Source organism: Malus domestica, chromosome 08 (assembly GCF_042453785.1).
Source record: "Malus domestica chromosome 08, GDT2T_hap1".
NCBI classification, from domain to species: Eukaryota; Viridiplantae; Streptophyta; class Magnoliopsida; order Rosales; family Rosaceae; genus Malus; species Malus domestica.
In genome coordinates, this window is record NC_091668.1 from 21535898 (window position 1) to 21554766 (window position 18869).

The window sequence follows — 18869 nt, forward strand, 5'->3', positions numbered from 1 at the left end:
AAAATATGCACCATTTTACATATTTGGGGCTAAAGCCAAAATATGGCATTTTGAGGATTATTGTGTAAATAGGCTAACTTGTAAGATATTGGGTTGCATAAAGTATGATGGTTTGACATTAAAATAATGTGTTTCCCTTTTGTTTAGGTGGTGGAGATGTGTCAAATGCTTTGTTTAATCAAGACAATTGCATGCTTTCTCATTATGTGGAGGAAAGAAGCCAACTTTCTTTTTTTAAATATTAATCTATTGCAAGTGGATTAATAGACATGTGGTGGAAATGTTAGTTGACATCTTTTAAAATTATTTTATATGCAAATGGGTCTTGGAGTTCTCTGCACAAGTTAAATGTTCTCAGCAAAAAGAGCTCTCTTAGTTCTCTATATAAACAAGCAGAAGAAAAATGATTAAGGACATTCAATCAATCAATCAAACACTTCAACTCAGTTCAAGCTATGCGCTCTTTTTAATATTGTAAATTACTTGCAAAAGCCTTGTATTTCCTTTTTAAAAGCTCTGCTGCTCACTCGACAATATCAATTTCCTTTGTATTTTCATTTCAACCTTCAAAGTCATTTCCCAAACCACTAGAAATTGCCACAAGACTAGAACAACTTGTCCGATCCCTTGGGAACAAGCTCCAACCTTGTATTTGGCATCCATTTGTACTTCGAATGCTTTGTACTTTAAATAATTACATTTATGTACAACTTATTTCCAGTCATTTAATTTACAAGCAATCTACAATATCAGTCATCTACTTTTCTCTGTCATTTACACTTCCAACAAACCTACCATTTACATATTGTTACATCTTTCCATATAAGTGAAGTCCTTATCTTTAAGGCAAAGAAAAAACCTTGATTTGAGCCACTCCCACTCAATGATGCAATCTCTTGGTTAGAAGTCGAACTCGGGCGCGATCTCAATCCCTCAAATCTGTCTACTAGTGCCAACTAGTAGTGGCATGCTCGCACCCACTAGTTTCTTGTTCGAGTAAATTCTCGGCATGCTTGCGAGGCCCATAGCAAATTTAGGGGGTGAACACCCACTAGTTTTAAGTCGGACCTCCTCGTTGAGGACTGTTTGTAATCATTGTTTGGGGTTGATTGTTTTGGAACTCTTGGTTTTGATTAATGTTCTGACCCCTCTATCAAATATGCTATCGGTTTAACTCAAAAAAAAAAAAAGAGTTTTCGTCTCAAATCAAATATAGGATTTTATTGATCATGCAATATCACTAAAATGATAAACATGCCATAAAGTCCTTTTTTTTCTTTTCGATGAAGCAATACTATAATTTCTCCCTTGTGTTAACCTTTTCACGACCCACACTCAAGATGTAATTTGAAGACATATATGTGAAGTTCTTGGAATTATCCTTGAGGAAGTTAAGCAACATTATATGCCCAGGTACTTCTTGTATCCCGTGTTGATTGATGAACAATCTTACTATGACATTTGATCAATTCATTGGTTTTGACACATCCTCCTCATCATTTGAATCTTAGCATGAGCTGAGTTTTCGGAATAAGCAATTCATATTGCTCACTGTCTTGCACATTTGTGTTTTATTGTCATGTTTTTCATATCTTTTGTTTGTAATTTGGTTGTCTTTCTCCGTGCTCGATCGGGTTATGCAATGAGTATAAGGAACCAAAAAGAAAGTATTAGCAACAACCAGTTTAATTTATTGTAGACAAACTCATGGTGTTCCTATTGATTTATTATATGTCTCTCTTGAGTTTGTGCTTTTCATATTGCTAATTGTAATTTGTATACATTTGTCCATTCATGTAATTATGAAATTTGCCTTTCTCAAAATATTACAATTAAGCTGGCGACATTACATATATATAACTTTTCGTTTTTCTTTCTCAACTATTTGGAAGCTCCATTTTCAATTACAGTTTTAAAAATTATGTCGACCCTGATTGTTTTTGTGTGTGTGTGTGTGTGTGTATAGGACAGAATTTATTCTTCCCACTTTTCTTTTTTTCTTTCTCAACTATTTGGAAGCTCCATTTTCAATTGCAGTTTTAACAATTATGTCGACTTGTTTGTTTATTTGACATGCATCGGTGCATGTTATAGAGTCATATAAATTAAATATATGGTGGTATTACTAATCCACATGTGGATTCTTTGCACTTGATATCGTGGTATTACTAATCCACATTTCATAACATAGGTTGACGACAGGGATCTAAGTTGTGAATTATATCTTTAATTAAAAAGAAAAACATGAACATTGGACTACAATTAGTAAGATTTTTAGATGAACTACTTCCTTTGCTATTTAACCCAATGTTTCTGCCAAGATGCAACTTCCATCATTCAATGGTTTTCACCACATGCACAGAAAGATGAAACACAAAGTTTTGAAGAATAATGACATGGTTCTTAAAAATAAAAAGACAGTGATGAGCATGAATCTACAATAAATGACAATTCTTACATAATAATATTACAATCTAATGGTAAAACTTCTTATTTTCGAGCTGCTTCTTATTTTCGAGCATCGATCAGCCATGTCATAAAATACTGAAACAGAGCGTGCAAATTTACACTTGAGAGCAAGACTGCTCCCTACAAATCTTCCCCTAATCTACACTGAAAAGCTTCTATCAGCAACCTAAATCTATTGATGCATCCCATGGGAAAGCAGCCATTGCGTTCTTTCGTCTGCCAACTGCAAATCATTGACATGCACCTACTTACCAATTTGTAACTACGATTTAAGAAGATACAACACAAGTGATTTATGGAACCGCAGTCTCGTGTGAAACTCCAACGCCTCATTAACCGAGCACCTTTCGGAGTTCATCAATCAACAGCGCTCTGCTTGATGGCTCGACCTGCATTGGATTCAAACCATTAAATCCAGGTGGTTAAGAAATGATGTGGAAAGATGCTTAACAAAGAATATAACATGATTGCTTACCTTGCTTAGAAGGGCAGCAAGACCTTGAGGTAGGGCTTGCAAATCAGAAATTGAGTCGCCAATATTTGCCAATTGAAGCAATACCTTCTGGACCCGCAACTCATTTAGTTTATCCTCGTAATTTTTCGGACTTTCCTTCCATCTAAAGAAAATTTCGTCGTCCACCCAAGCATCTTTTTTGCATCCCGGAATATCCGAACTCAAAAACCAGTTCTGGATCAAATCTGTAGCAGATTTATGCGACAGCTGTTCACCAGCAGCATCTCTCACTGTCTTGATGAGTGACTCTTCGGAAATTCTCCGACGCAATCTTTTATAGAAGAAAGCTCGACAGCTGTTCCAGTCCAAAACTTCTCTGATCACTCCCTTTGCAGCCATCCTGAGAGAAGTATCGTGCAGTTCCGCAAATCTAGTGGCTATCTGAGTGTAGACAGGCAAAAGCTGTTTTTCACGTGATCGTATCTGATGCTGAAGAGGTTCAACCATCTCATGTGCCCCACTGCTCTTGGTTTCCTGAAGTTTTGCCTTCAGTTGGATCAGCTGTTGGTCAAGCCTGCCCATGCTCTCCAGTAGCTCCTTGTTCCTGAACTTGATCTCGATCATTCCCTCTGGCTCAAGCACGTTACCTCTAGCAGTTTGATCAGCATACATTTCAATATGGTCTGGATTTATACGGCTATCCACGACCACCCACGCTCCACCGCGTAGCTCACCCATCATGGGGATGAACACAAATATGGGCTGTTTGTAAGTCCTGAGGTTCTCCACAATGGTTGATCCAGCTTGAAGGATCCCTTCGAAAAGGTCCCTCTGCCCACCAGAAAATCCTCTCCAGTTGGCAAGAATGAAAAGTGGGAGCTCTTCTCTGTTGAAATCTAATAACGCTTGGGCTGTCTTACTAGCAGAATCAGGAAACCACACTTGCCCAGCCTGAGGAACAACCCTCTCATGGGAATCAAGCTGGCCTGGATCAGCAGGTATGGTTTGCATCACCGTCTGTGTCTCAACAGCAACTATTCCTACAGGGATTCCTCCAAGCTTCGCCCTTCCAGTAACAACCGTCCTCGCCCAGCCTTCTAGCGTCTCAACAAAGCTGTCTTTGTCAAAAATACCACCCATCCACTTCCCGTTACTATTTAAAGCACCACTAATAGCAGCACGAGGATCGCATGAATTCTCAGGGCAGTACTCAACAGGCCTTTCTGGAGGATCTAAGGGACTCAAAATGGGGAGCGGCCCACCAGCATGGGCAGGAACATAACTTAACCACTTCAAAATAGCAGATATTCCTTCAAGATCATCAGCAACCGTTAAATGGACAACCCCATTCGTGCCCATAATTTTAGGTCCTCCAAGTTGCATGTGAGAGCTGTATACCTCCCGGCCAAGAAGTTTGTTCAATGCAGAGAAACCGGTTAAAATAATGGGCTGATCAAGCCTCTGTATGCACCGCATCCCAAGCCGGGCAAGATAAGCACCAATCCCTACAGTTCTTCCAGTCACATATGTTAAGGTAAAGGTTTCCCTGTATGCCCTCGAATATGCACCGGCAATTGCCCCACTCCCAGTCAAGCTTTCAACCCCTAAGCCATCATCCTTTCCAACAATGGTATCTATAACCCATCGGGTCTCTCCATTTGCCAGCTTTAATTCATGTGCTATCACAGATGATCCAATCCGAGCATAATCCTCAGAGGTTAAATACACATACTGAAAACCACGCTCAGGACTCGATTCATCAGACCAACCAACTTTAAAGCAGGATTTGACTTCTTCAGCTACCCCAATACGGGCACCTGAGTTTGCTGCCAAGTATATTAAGGGCAGTTTCTTAGCACAAGCAAGTTCAGTTACTGCAAAGAAGAATGCATCCTCTCTTGGACCAAAAGATCCAGCTTTGAAGGTCACGTCATTTGAAACAATCAATATCTTCCTTCCTGAAGGGAACTCGGGGGTAGACATCTCCATAAACCAGGCTACCATGCCAACGTCATTGAGCCCAGGTGGACGAACTACTTCAACAAGAGGAGTGCCCCAGGTGCCTTGTTGGTCAGAAAATTTGAGCTCAGTGACTCTTAGAATTTTATCTTTCGGTTTTTTACTACCCGGCAACTGGGATGCCCATGACTGTTCCAAGGCCGTCTGAAATGCCTGCAAAATAAAATTTTATCTCCAGTAAGTTTCACCACTATGGTCAATCATGGAGAAACATAAAATAAGAAAAACCAAATTCGTATCACATATCTCACCAGTGGAAAATCATAGCAGTAAGTGGTGCTGGTTCTCCTGGCCACCAGACGTTTTCGGTCAATAGCTCCCAAAGGCTGATACTGTGCATTTACTGGTAAACCATGCAGGGGGGCCTGTGTAGAGGCTGAATGGTATACCACCCTCTGTTTGCTGGTATCCTCTAGTTCCCGATATACCTGGTTATCATGTTCACCAGTTATAAACAAACAAACAAACTCTTTCTTTGAGACAATACTTTCTTTACGACTGACATTACAAACCGTTTATATAAATAAATAATCTGAGACTACATCTTCTTTCACTGACATTACAAACTATTTATTAACCCGTGTGCAATATGTAGAAAACTAAAGCAGCATATTGTTTATTCAGTCAACCTAGACCACCATATATCAGCTCTACCACGATATGTATCAGGTACACACTGAAGTTTTTTCTCACTTTCCTTTTCAAGAAAAAATAAATCTGATTTCCACCTCAGACCAGTCTCTTAGTGGTAAATTTCTACCTAATATAGATAATCAAATGACGCCTTCTGTTCTAGCTCAATCTATGTTTAATAACCTATGGTATGACTCATTACTACTCGTCCAGCCACCCTAATATGCTCTTGCAAAACGGCCTTCAACAATTATATAGCTGGAAAATGTAACTTGGTGGTAAAGAACTTACATGTACAGTGCAGGTATGACCAGTCACGTTTGTGACGACAACCCTCCAAGAAACATTTGCCTGCCCAGAGGATGCAATCCACAACTTCACTTCCCATTCACAAACACCCAACCTATGCATCTTTACACCAACAGATGCATGGATTTCACGTGCAAGTTCTTCTAAGATCGCCTCCACCACAATTTCTTCTTGTCCAGCATCTAAACCAACTCCCCTGGCAGAACATCTCGAATGTAAGATTCTAAAAAGTTCCCCATCTTATCTCAGGAGAAAAATATTGAATAAGAAGAAGAAAAAAATTTACTTGGAGTAAGGCAGTAGATCATCAATTTGTTGCTCACGTAAGATATAAAGGTACATATGAGTATGGTCAGATTTGACAGTGGCATTGTGTGCATTAAGTTCCAACTCTTCCATTGCTGTCAATAAGGACCCCAAAATGCTCCTTGAAGTAAATGACAAAGCCCATTGCTTACTAGCTGCTTCCATGTCTAGCCTTTGAAATCCAGCGAACAGATCATTTGAAGTGGGCTGCCTTACAAGTGTTCTGAGGAACATCCTTTTGGTTGGTTGTGGCTTGTCTACAACGCTGTACAAGTGCCATTGACGGTCCCGGGATGGGGTATACTGTACATTCTCATAACCTTTAAGCTTGTCCTGAATCAGAACAAAGAATGAGTAACTTCATAAAAAGAGTATTCCAAACTTTGCACAAGACACTGGAGCTACAACCACAAAACTACTAACCAATTCAAGGTAAATGGATAGAGGAGGCTCCAGATGACGCAATAAAGGTTCTTCCTCGTAATAGAGTTTTTCTGATGACCAGTGGAAGGAATGCCTCATAGGAGCTCGCCCTTCATCTCTTTGTATGATGCAACTAATTACCCTGACACCTGCACTGTGTAGACTGGAGGCTACTCCCTGTTCTTTAAGAATTTTGGCTAACTTCTTAATTCTTTCTTGAGCCTGATCCTCATCACCACTGCCATTTATGAACAATGCTGGTCAGGAAGGTTTCAATGTAGGTTCAAATCCGAAATAGGACCATTGTAATTTGGAATGCATAGAGAGATCCAATTAAAAATCTAGAGTTGGTAAGATTAATCAGAATACAGTGCTCTCTTAGGGATCCCAGATAATGTATACGTTTTTCAATAAAGAACTGATCCCGAATCTAGTCACATGTTTAATTCAAAGTTGAAAGCTTTAATGAAAAGGAAAAGGGCAGGTACAATACCTATCCTGAAGTAAACTCATCTGATTGTTGATGCCAACTAAAGCAATATGCATCATATTACCAAAGCCACTTGGTTCACTAGATCCATTTGGAATTGATTCATTAAGTTGATGAGACATTTCCTTCAGTGCAGCATTAATAACTGCTGGCAGAAATTGAAGGGATTTTATAATAACCATGACTCCCCATTTTCTCTCGTTGTATTTCTCAATTGATTTATCAGAAGATTGATCTTCATTCGCAGTTTTTCTCTCGGTATGTTCATCCAAGAACTCCCAGGAAGCCATAAGACCAGATCTTTGCCACTGCATCCTCACACTTCCCTTTAAAAGATATGGCTGATAACAAATAAAGCAAAGTTAAACAAGGAAATGACTGAAAGACAAAGTAAGCAGGAACTCAAAGTGTTTGAACAACGGTACCTGGTATAACCGACGCACATAGCTCTCCACAACCCGCCTCTGAAGTGTGTGATCACTGTGATCAAATAGACCTACAAGGGCATCTTCAACTGCCAAAGGAGCGCTCACAAGATCCTCCATTCGTTCATTTATGGCACTTTTCCTCTTAGGAGTATCCATGGTTTCACCATCCTCGGTAAACATCTCTAACTCAGAAAGGCTTCTGGCAATGCTGGAACGAAGTTCACTCAACTTGGTTTGCTCCATCAGTTGACTTGCCTTAAGTGCCAACTGCACAAAATTTATTTACTAAAAAAATGCGGCTATTATACAAAAGAAAATAATTATTAAGTTCTTATGTGAGGACAATTTTAATTGATTTGTAAAACTTAAAACAGAGGAAGAAAGATCCATTCAATAAAACTAATAGTTCAGCTTGGTTTGATTCACTCAGTAAAATGGGCAAAATAAAAGTAAACAGCCATTGATTACTCGAGAACTGTAACTGGATTTTGAATTACTTCAAAACAGAGAGAGAAATGTGTCCATGTTATGATAATTATTAGTTCAAGCTCAGTTCAATGGAAAACCTCAGAATAGCTTGTATGGTTAAGTTGAGAAAACCGAATTAGCTTTTCCCTGTACGCAGCAGGGTTGGGGTAGACCAGTTGTTCCATGAGTCGTAGTATCAACTTATTTTTATTCTTGACACCCTGCAAGCACAAGACGCATAGTACATGTATAAAATAATGTCAACAGAAAATTGAACAAGACAAGGAAAGGCAAGCCAACTGAGCATGTAGATTTTAATACCTGGTGAGAAAGCACAATGTCCACAATCTTCAATAGATCTTTTTTATACTGAAGTCGAAGGCGTTCAATTACATCAGCCTGGTGAAACAAAATATCAGTCTATCATGAATGAAGATTATCACAAGCAAAAGAAAAATCACAAGTATACAACATTCAAAATCTTGGAATAGTGTCAAGTTCCTAATTATCAGGGTATACTAAACTGTAAAACTATAAAGGTCGTACCCAGTGCACAAGGCTCCCGCTTTACGCAGGGTCTGGGAGAGGTGAATGTCGGCTAGCCTTACCCCCATTTATGGAGAGGCTGCTCCCAAGTCTCGAACCCGAGACCTACCGCTCATGGGCGAAGGCACTTGCCATCGCACCAAGTGCGACCTCTAAGGGGAAACGTTGTCTTTCATAATGAGAGGCTAACCTGAATGTTGTCACTGAATAATTCTTCAACTGACAGGTACTCTTCAAAAAGGGAATGGACGATAACTCGGGCATGACTTTCTCTTCCACCCTCATAAGACTTCACAAGGCTTATCAAAGGCTCAACAAGCCTTTCTTGGGCTCCTTTCTCTTTATCAGGACAGGAGAATAGATGGGCCTGCAAAGAATATGTAAAAACATAATACAACATTCTTAAGAAGAAAGTAGAAAATAGTACTCAAATGGGGAATTTAAAACATAACACTCACCTCAAGAACAACGCGCAACAACTTAGCAGGGAACTCAACATTCTGAGAACTAGAAATCAACTCAAACTCCTTAAATTTTGATTCCAACTGTAAAATTATACAAGAAAATCACACATGAGCATAAAGACTCATTTGTAGCATAAATGCATGAGAAAACAACCATACTTTTCTTACTTCATTTTTAAGATCTTTGGGTAGGCGGGTTGCTAGAACAGCAAAGCACTCTTGCCATTGAAGGAAAGGGAGTTCAGGATTGTCTAGGCAAGTGAGCAAGTTTTGCACTACCTGAGATAGATGACAACTCTTAGATAAAACAAGTTTAAGAATAACAACACAATCTACGGATTCTACACATGATATATTCCCACAATTAGAAAGCCCAAGAAACTGAAAAAAATATAATGATCTAAAAAAGTGTTCAAAATGTTAATGTATGTTGAATGAGAACTCACTTCGTCAATGTTATGCTCATAACCAGCAAGAATCATTTGGGCTGCGGTTATGCTAGCAGCACATCTCTGGTGAACTTTACCAGAAATTGCAGTTGGGGGCCCCAGAACCGGGAAGCTCCCATGGAAAGGTTCTGCCTTTCTTACAGCCGAAGGATCATCTAAATCAAGCCTTGCAATAAGTTCACCAGCCTACACAAAACCAATTTGATATGAAATTCTATCAAGTGGGGATGTATTTACTTCCTATCGGGATCATGAAGTACCTGCATTGCTTGACCTTCAGACATTCTAAAGTGGATAGCTCCAGAAGCAGGTGAAAGAAGAGGCATACACATCTTCATAACCTCAACCTCAGCATATGGTGTGTCAGCATCAACATGACTATCATCAGCAACCAAGTACCTCAGCAGCTTGCATGGTGTCTCTGCTATTAACTTTGATGGGTCATGGTCGTTCTGGATTCAACAGAAGTCAACTTGTCAGCTTGCTGAAGGAAATTTTGGGGGAAGAAGAAAAAAGAGAAAAGGGAGACACCTGAAGCAAGCAAGTCCTTCCATCAATAAGAAGGCGAGTTCCAGCTGCTTCTTCCTCTGCGTATATAATGTGACTGTTTCCGTCCAACTGTAACGAAATTGAAGTTATTAGTCACAAACTGTAACTGATCGCTGGATATAGTTATATCCCTAGATAAAGTGACAGTTCTATAAAACGTCAATTTGTTACTTTTCAGTATATTTGGAGTTGCCTAGATTTGATGAACTTCTCCTTTACTTGTACTACTTTTATTAATTAGCCTGCATTTCTTATCAAAATAATATATAATTGTATTCACACGCCCACACACGTGTATAATACAAACCAAGTAGTAGCAGAAACTGACAACTGGAACTACACAGTATGTAGAAAATTCTGATGCAAAAGTACGGCCAGTTATTAGGATATACTAGCAGGCAGACACTTGATATGATTTACATATTGAGTGCATTTGTACTGTGCTTGTAAGACATGCGCCTTTTAATCAATAATCCAGGATTAAATGGGTAATAACTAATGAGCAAAAGCAAAATCATATGTGAAGCTACAAAAATGAAAACAGTAAAGAGAATATTTATACTTGCCTGCATCAACAAACCCCCATCACGTAAAGTATGTATCTCTGCTTCAATCTCTGATTTATTCATCCTCAATCTGTAGCTTCCAGGACCCCCTCTCACCATGTCAATCTATAAATAGGTTTCATGACGTGGATTATACATAACTATTGATTTTTCCAATGACAAATCTCCAAAAATGCCTAAAACATTTAAAAGAAGTGCCTTGGAATGAAGCAATGTCATTTGAAAACATACCGTGTATTTGCTCCCTTCAATGTTCAATGATACTTGTGCATGGACAAGTGATATATGCTGCGATCAAAATTTCAAAAAATTAATTGAAAAGGACATATAAAACATATTTCTTTGAAATATATTGTTTTAGTACCATACCTTGGGTGGAATTTGCCCTTTCTCAAGATAACCGACATAATCTGAAACCATTGCTGCACTACTGGTAGATGCTTTCTGAATATGCCATAATAGGAGACATAAGCGATGCATTTTACAAGTAAAATATACAAAAATCAACGATTAAGGAAGATAGTTGCACTTACAAACAGAGTCCCTCCAACTACAGAAAGATACCAAGGAGGCCTTTCTGCTCTAACTCGCATGGCGATTCTACTATCCAACCAACCTGTGTGGATTTTATTCTCTCTGTAGTCTGAGGCCTACAGGACATGTGATGTAGAGTTACTTGAAAATTCATTGAAATTCAATGCTCTTTATATTAATTTTTAAAAGGATGGTAAAGAATTTAATAGATATTGGGAAGATTACATGTAGAAGATCTATTGAATAATCAACATTTGTACGAATTTCTCCTCGAATTTGAATTTCCTTCAGCCCAAGAACCATATTTGCAATAGCTAGAGCTCGAGACTCCCCAAATGCAAAAACATGTCCTGGAAAAGGAGAATTTTTTGTCTTTTAATACGTTAGCAGCAAAAACTGAACTGTTTCCAAAAACAACAGTCAAAGAAGGTTCATACTTACCAAACTGAGAGTCCGAGAATTCATGAATGCCCCCTCCAGACTGCAAACCACAACATCAATCAGAATTTATTTGAGAGCTATATTGTTCCTTTTCTTTTATGGAGGAATTTGTCAAGATATTTACCTTAACAGAAAAGTATGCCCAAACATTTGGCTTGCTTTTAAAACTCAACTCCTGCATATTGTGTGACATATTCAATATGAGGTCATGTAAGCTTTAGGAGAAAGAAAGTTAGAGTAAGACTTCGGAATGATGATAACTAACCTGTACTTTCCCACTGGTAGGCTTAAAGCCATCATCTGGATCCTCACTTGTTACACGCACAGCAACACAATGACCCTTTGGCCTTGTAGATTCTGCCTTGTCAAAATCGAATGGGGAAGCACTAGCTGAAGTTTTTCTCCAAGCATCATATCCGCCACCATGTTCCATTCCATAAAATCGCCTTATTTCTGATCGAATGAATCACATGAACAGCGAGTGTGAACCAAATTAAAAATGATACAGAAATCAATATCTTTGAAGAAATCCAGCAATTATGATTATACCAGGGATTTGCCAGAGAGGTATGCCCATCCCAACTACAACTTGGGCTGCTGGGAGATTTATTTCAGCTATCCACTCAGTGACTGGGTGCTCCACCTGCAAGGATTCAATTAAATAAAAAAATTTAGTTTCACTAGTAAAATTATATGTCTTGAAAGGCAGATGCAAATCCATAAGCTAAGAAGCTATATGGAATTCTAATGACCATAGAGATCATATGATATTAATGTTTCTGTAAGATGTTGCACTAAGATTGAATGGCTTGTTTGGCACATAACAAACCTACTTTTGTTTTAATAATTCACTTTAAGCATACTCATTTCCTTCGTCCGTGTATTATTCAGTGCAACAATGCTACCAACAAAACAAACTAAAGAAAACAACACAAAACGAGTTCTTAGGCTAGAATAAGACTACATGAACCGAAATAACAAACCTGTAATCGAGGGTTCAGCTCTAAGAAATAGTACTCGCCAGTTTCCATACTGTAGAGATACTCAACAGTAGCTGCTCCAACGTAATTAACAGATTTAGCCAACCTTCGAGCTGATTGCTCCAACTTTTTTACCGTCTCTATAGGAGCTACAGTAATTGGACCCTCCTCAATAATCTGTTAAACATATAAAAACAAGTTAAGCTTTGATGGGGAAACATCTCCAGTAGATGATATTGTGCACTAACAAGTACTAGAGAAATTCTAAGAAAGAAGAGTACCCATTTCTCTAGAAGACCAAGCTAGTGAATACAGAAACACTGCCTTTAGTATGCCATAAAACTATTACCTTCTGGTGGCGCCTTTGAACACTGCAGTCACGGCTATGAAAAGCTGCAACATTTCCATGCTGATCACACAGTAACTGTACCTCTAAATGTCGGCTCTGATAAGAGAGAAGAAAATATTAAATTGGAAAAATTGGCAATGTCTGGTCTGATGTTTAGCAATTATGATCATCTAGATCAAAACAGAATAGATTATCTGACCTGGGATGCGACTTTCATTATAAAAATTGGAGATCCAGGAACTTCACCCTGAACTTGCTTGAACAATGCCCTTACCTCATCATCATTATGGACCTAGAAAATTAAATAACTCAATGTAGCTCAGCTGACTATTCACATGCATATTGCCCATATATATCAAAAACTAGATTGCAATTTTAGCAAGTGTAACATTTTCATGTATGACACAAACCTTTCTTATGCCTTTACCACCTCCACCCCATGAAGCCTTAATCATTGCTGGGTAACCTACAACTTGACAACTTGCAACTGCTTCCTCTGTTGTATAAACACATGCTTCCCTATATACTTCATCTGGGATTGTAACCAAGCAGCTCTCTGAAGGAATTTTCACCTGGAGAATCGACACTAACAATATCAACTTGCATTACCCAGCAAAAGCAACCAAAAGAAAATAGGACATAGTTTTCAGGATTCATACATGTGATCCACTCCATGGAAGAGTAGGTACGTTGGCAGCCTGAGCAATTAATGATGAACCGATTTTATCTCCTAATGCTGCCATAGATATAGATGGTGGCCCAAGAAATACAATTCCCTTTGCATCCAATGCATCTGGAAGCTCAGGATTCTCTGAGGCATGGCCCCAACCAGGCCAAACTGCATCAACATGTGTTATCTCTGCCATCTGGGTAGTAAAGAACAAAATATTCAGGTGAAATGCTACCAAGAACTACAGGAAGTCATGAAATGCTTAAGAACTGCAGGTAGCGTAATGCCCCATGCCATGCCTACTTTTTTTTGCTATGGTGTTTTGAAGAAAATGTAGAAATACTCTAAATAGAGAGTGTCAGCGAGAGAGTGAAACAAAGTTTACCGAGTGAGTGGAACAGGTTTTTTCTGTTGACAGCTAACAACATGAAATGCGGCTCAATAGTATCGAAACCCACCTCCCATACAACAACAACAACAACAACAAAGCCTTATCCCACTAAGTGGGGAAACACACGTCCCATAATCACTACAAAATCTTCTATGACTAATGAGAAAAATAACAATCTCCAGCCTCTTCATTTGCATGTTCATAATTTTGATTTAAGTATCCACTTCTTTGATTTTCTTCTTATTTATATCAAATTTCATTTCATACAGTCAAACAAATGGTAAAAAAAAGTAAACCACTCAAACTTCTTTCGGCTACAAGGTAGCTCAGGAACTCAGGTGGATATCTTCCTTGTTGTCAAATACTTTGATACTGATTAAAAATGGAAAAGATTAAGGTATTTGAGGTTAAGAGCTTAGGATACACACCTCTACAATGAGTTGTACATTGGCATAATTATTATTGTTAGTTCCACCAGGAACCTCCACAAACTGATCGGCAATTCTGATGTGTTCTGCATTGATTCTCATGTCCTCTGGTGTGGCCATTGCCACCAATAAAACAGCCTTCTCTGTACCAAATGTTTCATAAGACCATGTCCTCACACTACGAATAAACTTGACAGCTGCCATTCCATTGTTTGCAATTAAAATGCTATGAATTGGCTTCTTCCCACCAAGGGCATAGCAGAATTCATCAACTTTAGATGCTGTAGCAGGATGCCTGAGTACCCCATTTACGTACCCATTTCCACGATGGAAACTGGGCACTGTCACCAATCTCCTCTGGGCTTCTGACATGCTGCTGATCAACAAATTATGCCATCAACATGGTAAGTGACATTTTAAGGAAAAGTTTAGTGCAACTAATTCACTATAGCTTTCAAATAAGCTGCCAACATAATATAATGATTAAACGTATAGTATTTCCGAATGGGGCCTTTCCTCATTGCCTCTTCTCATGGTCGTTAAGAAATGAAATTCATCATCCAAGCGCAACATATTTGCAATTATGAACATCTACCGGGTTATACTAAGGCTGCGTTTCGTTGCATGAAATAGGAGTTGATGCTTTTCGAATATATCCGATTCAACGTCATCATGAACTCTTATTTTGAATATAATTTTTGTTCTAAATGTATAATTGAATTTCAATGTTACACTAATTGATGCTTTTCAATTCCATTTCAAGACAACTGAACAGCCTAAGTATATAGTCTCAGGTTTCCAGAAAGGAAACAAAGAAAAAAAAATGCACCTTTGTGAAACCATAAACTCCAGAAAACTGCAAATTAGAGTCCCAAATCCACACAAAACACAGCCTTACTCAAAAAACTAGAAGCTACCCGAAAAAAATACAATCTTTGGAAATTCCAAAACTAATTCCAACTCCAATCAAACTACTTCCAACAACCAATATCCAAATCAAACAAAACCCACCACACCAAAATGCAATTGATAACAGAAGCACCAACAAGCCAATAAATTAAAAGGGTTTAAACCAAATGGGTCACAGACCTCAAAAGTGAAGAGAAACAGGAGCTGGAATCTTGATCGTGCTGCTCAAATTGCTATCTGGGCACCAAGCATTACGTACGACGCAAGAGGCAGAGGAGGGAGAGAAAACACAGAGAACCCAGAAATGCGTAGTTTGAATGTTGGGAGTGTGATCCTTGGGGACTATTTAAGTTTTGAAGGAATTGGAGAGAGAGGTAGGTGTGGATTTGGGTGTGGGTTTGGGTTTGGAGGAGAGTTGTGGCTGCATCTGCATGCGAACAAGTTAACGGCTTTAATCAGAGTTGCACGTGGTAGCTGCCAATTCCGCACCTTCCTTTTTCCCCAGCAACTCCCAACTACCCCCTTTCTCTCTCTTCTTTCTCTCTCTACCCATGTCTAATTAAGATCAAGGTGGGCTCTCTGTCTCTCTCTCTCCTCGAACCAGTCAAGTGATTTTCCCTCTCTCTGTTTTTCTTGTGTGAATTTTTTGAGGTTAAACAAATTTTGACATGTGGATTTTGATGGGATCTTGTAAAAACGAAAGCAGACATTGCATCAGGAATGATGGATAAATGAGTGAATCAAATTTTGGAGCTGGTGGCGTCTCATGACTGTGAGTTGGGTGGTGCAGTCGACCAACCCTTCACCCTACGTCCCTACCCCTTTTTTTAGATGAACCAGTCGGTCTGTGCGTTAATGCAAATTGTGTCATGATTTCTAATTTTTTTTAAAATTAAAATTTATATGTATATATATATATATGTGTGTGTGTGTGTTAAAAAATGTAAGTCCACAATTTAAAAGTTCATTTTATATGTTCCAAATTTTAGAAAATAACAAAAAAAAAAGAAAAAAAAAGAGGCAACACGGAAGAGGACGATGACAATAGATTTTCAAATAAAAAAACATCCAACTCCTAATTGGAATAAATCGATTTGGAGCAATTTCCCTCTGTATTTGAGCTATCTCTTGCTTCTCTCTCTTCCTCCCCCTCCCGTTTCTCTTTTACAAAAGGAGATGCACCACCAAGCAGGTGTCAAAGATTTTGGTTTTTGATGGGGGTGCGTGGAGGTGTTGGTATGGCTAGGGTATTGCAGGTGCGATGTTGCAAATAAGGAAGGATGGTGGTTTATTTTTCAAAAAACATATTAATATTATTCTTTGAAAATTAAAAAAAAATGTTAGAGGTTATTTTAGGAATAATTGTCACAGCCCGTCACGGAGATGTATATTATTTTATTCTTGATGATGTGAAATGACGAAAATACCCATGGACGTTAAATTGTGCGATGTGGTCTAAGTGTGTGTATGGATCATTATTCTCAAATCCTAATTGTTTTGGACCAATTAGGATTAGGTATATTGTGTATTTTGGGTTGTTGACCAATTCTAGACCACACACACATCCACATCACCTTCTCTCTCTCACTCCCGTACTCTCCCTCTCGGTTCTCTCTCTCTCTCTCTCTCCCTTCTTATACGGACAACTCCCAAACACCAGCTACCATTTACAGATTGAGGAATTTAAAGTCACCATCGTATTCCTGATAACTCCACGAGTCGAATGGTACCCTTAGTTCGAGGAGAAGTTCACATGAACTCGAAGAACTAGAAGCTCCGGTGTGAGGTACAGTACCTTGACTTTGATCGTGGTTGTTTTAACGTGTTTTAATGGTTAAGAAGGGTTCTAAACAACTTTATTTAAGTTTTTGAGAAGTGTTGAGGTGATTTGGACGTTGAAAACCCGAGAAACTATAACCCCGATCTTGAGTACTGTGCATGCACTAGTTAATGCGTGGTTTTTAGGAGTTTTTAAGCTCATAGGGAGCTTTAGGAGGTCCTAAGGAGGCTCGGAGTGGATCGTTAGTGAAAATTGGACGTCGGAAAGCTTAGGTTCGAAGAGTTGCAGAGATCACCAAATTTTTGAGCTTTTTCCGACGTGATTTCGTGGAATCTGAGGCTTCAAATAGGTATAATGTGATTCTACATGTTATTAGCTTCATTTTGGTACCAATTGCATGAAAAATGGTTAAGAAACGAGCGAGATTAGTGAGTTTAAAGATTTTCCCAGTTTCCAGCGACGACGACAGTCGTCGAAGTCTGAGGTTGAAGACGAAGGAATATTCTGACGCCGTCAATTAAAAGTAACGGAATCTGTTAGGTTTAACGGAATATTCCCTAACGGTGGTTAGGGAATTCGTCAGGTTTGGGCCGCGCGTGAGGGCGCGTTTTGCTGTGCCCTTGCCGGCGCGTGGTAGCGCGTGAGAGGTCCAAAAATATTTCTAAAAATATGGGGATGATCTTGAAGTTGTGTAGATCACTGCGGTATATTCATATACCTATTTTGAACAATGTATGAGAAGTTATTAACTAATTTTGCCTATGTGCTTAAATAACGTTTTTATAGTTAATTCGCATATATGTGAGACTTATCCCGAAGACGAGCGTATCCACGGGCGACTCAGGGGTTACGACCTGTCGACATATCAGTGAGTGGGCTTTTGTTTTTAGTATATAATTATATACTTGATATATTTCCCAGAAATGTGTTTTAAATGAAAGTATGCTTTGAAATAATATGCCAAATGCCTTTATATTCTGAATATGCATTTCATGGTTGCATATATATATAATTGTGGTGCTATGGAAGCATAGGTAAGTGCAGGTAAGTTATGTTTGGTTTAGGTGAACTACGAATGGCTTGATCCCTATTTAGGGTACGTAGGCAATCTAACGAGAGGTTAAATGCAGCCATTCAATAAATGAGATGAACATGTTGATTGTCTATATGAGATATGATTAAGAAACGATGAGCTCATAAACCTGCACCCCAGGTGATTGCGATTTAGCCAGAGAGAGTTGGCACATGCGTGTATATTATGTCACCTCCCGCACCATATGCTCACATTGGATCCAATTAGGTACACAGTCTTGTTGTACAGACCACTATAGGTGGTTCCGACTCGTAGGTGACTAACTTATTATCGCACAGCTAGCATTGAGAGAGTAAAATTGAGCATGATTATATTACACCCATTATTGTCGTATAGACCTTTTCATTTGGTTCCGACTCTTGTGCAGTATGCTGCCGTATAGGTCCTAGTAGTGACTTCGGCTAAATTGAGTTTGAGCTATGAATTCAGCCGTACAGACTACCACAGGAGTTCCGGCTAACATATCACATCTCTATAAAATTATTCTTACCTGGATTGTTTACTTGTTATATCTTGGCATGACATATATACCTATGAATATGATTATGTGAAGTATGAACTGAATTGATATGATTTCAGATATATATATATATATATATATATATATATATATATATATGCTTATATCTTGATTCTGGGAAAATTATACATGTTCTACAGCAAGGGGTTAGTTATGTTGATAAATGAAATGATTTTGTAAAACATTTGTTTTTGCCCACTC

General features: G+C 38.7%; 1 protein-coding gene across 2 annotated transcripts; it reads right to left on the minus strand.

The window, feature by feature from the left end:
• Positions 1-2424: 2424 nt before the first annotated feature.
• LOC103420422 (acetyl-CoA carboxylase 1-like) lies at positions 2425-15901 on the minus strand. Of its 2 annotated transcripts, none has more exons than XM_029107148.2 (32): positions 15456-15901; positions 14367-14739; positions 13537-13743; positions 13288-13449; positions 13077-13169; positions 12878-12973; positions 12532-12705; positions 12098-12191; positions 11814-12001; positions 11673-11723; positions 11549-11588; positions 11333-11457; positions 11107-11223; positions 10943-11017; positions 10805-10861; positions 10574-10678; positions 9990-10076; positions 9719-9910; positions 9456-9644; positions 9178-9288; positions 9004-9090; positions 8736-8912; positions 8321-8398; positions 8098-8220; positions 7529-7798; positions 7107-7444; positions 6614-6851; positions 6171-6523; positions 5867-6080; positions 5194-5370; positions 2945-5095; positions 2425-2858 (listed from the first exon to the last, which is right to left on the minus strand). In XM_029107148.2, the coding sequence occupies exons 2-32, from the start codon at positions 14736-14738 to the stop codon at positions 2802-2804; spliced, it is 6798 nt and encodes a 2265-aa protein (XP_028962981.1). In that variant the 5' UTR covers position 14739; positions 15456-15901; the 3' UTR covers positions 2425-2801. The 2 variants fall into 2 exon arrangements, with proteins under 2 accessions (XP_028962981.1, XP_028962980.1); XM_029107147.2 differs by having other exon boundaries at positions 14367-14742; positions 15456-15744.
• Between the last annotated feature and the right edge of the window lie 2968 nt (positions 15902-18869).

What these genes read in the sequence shown, in the direction of transcription:
- LOC103420422 (XM_029107148.2), bottom strand. Translation starts at nt 14,738, where the DNA reads ATGTCAGAAGCCCAGAGGAGATTGGTGACAGTGCCCAGTTTCCATCGT. An exon ending in TTCCATGGAGTGGATCACAT is followed by an intron (nt 13,450 to 13,536) that starts GTATGAATCCTG and finishes TCGATTCTCCAG; the next exon opens with GTGAAAATTCCTTCAGAGAG. An exon ending in ACCATACAAGCTATTCTGAG is followed by an intron (nt 7,799 to 8,097) that starts GTTTTCCATTGA and finishes AATTTTGTGCAG; the next exon opens with TTGGCACTTAAGGCAAGTCA.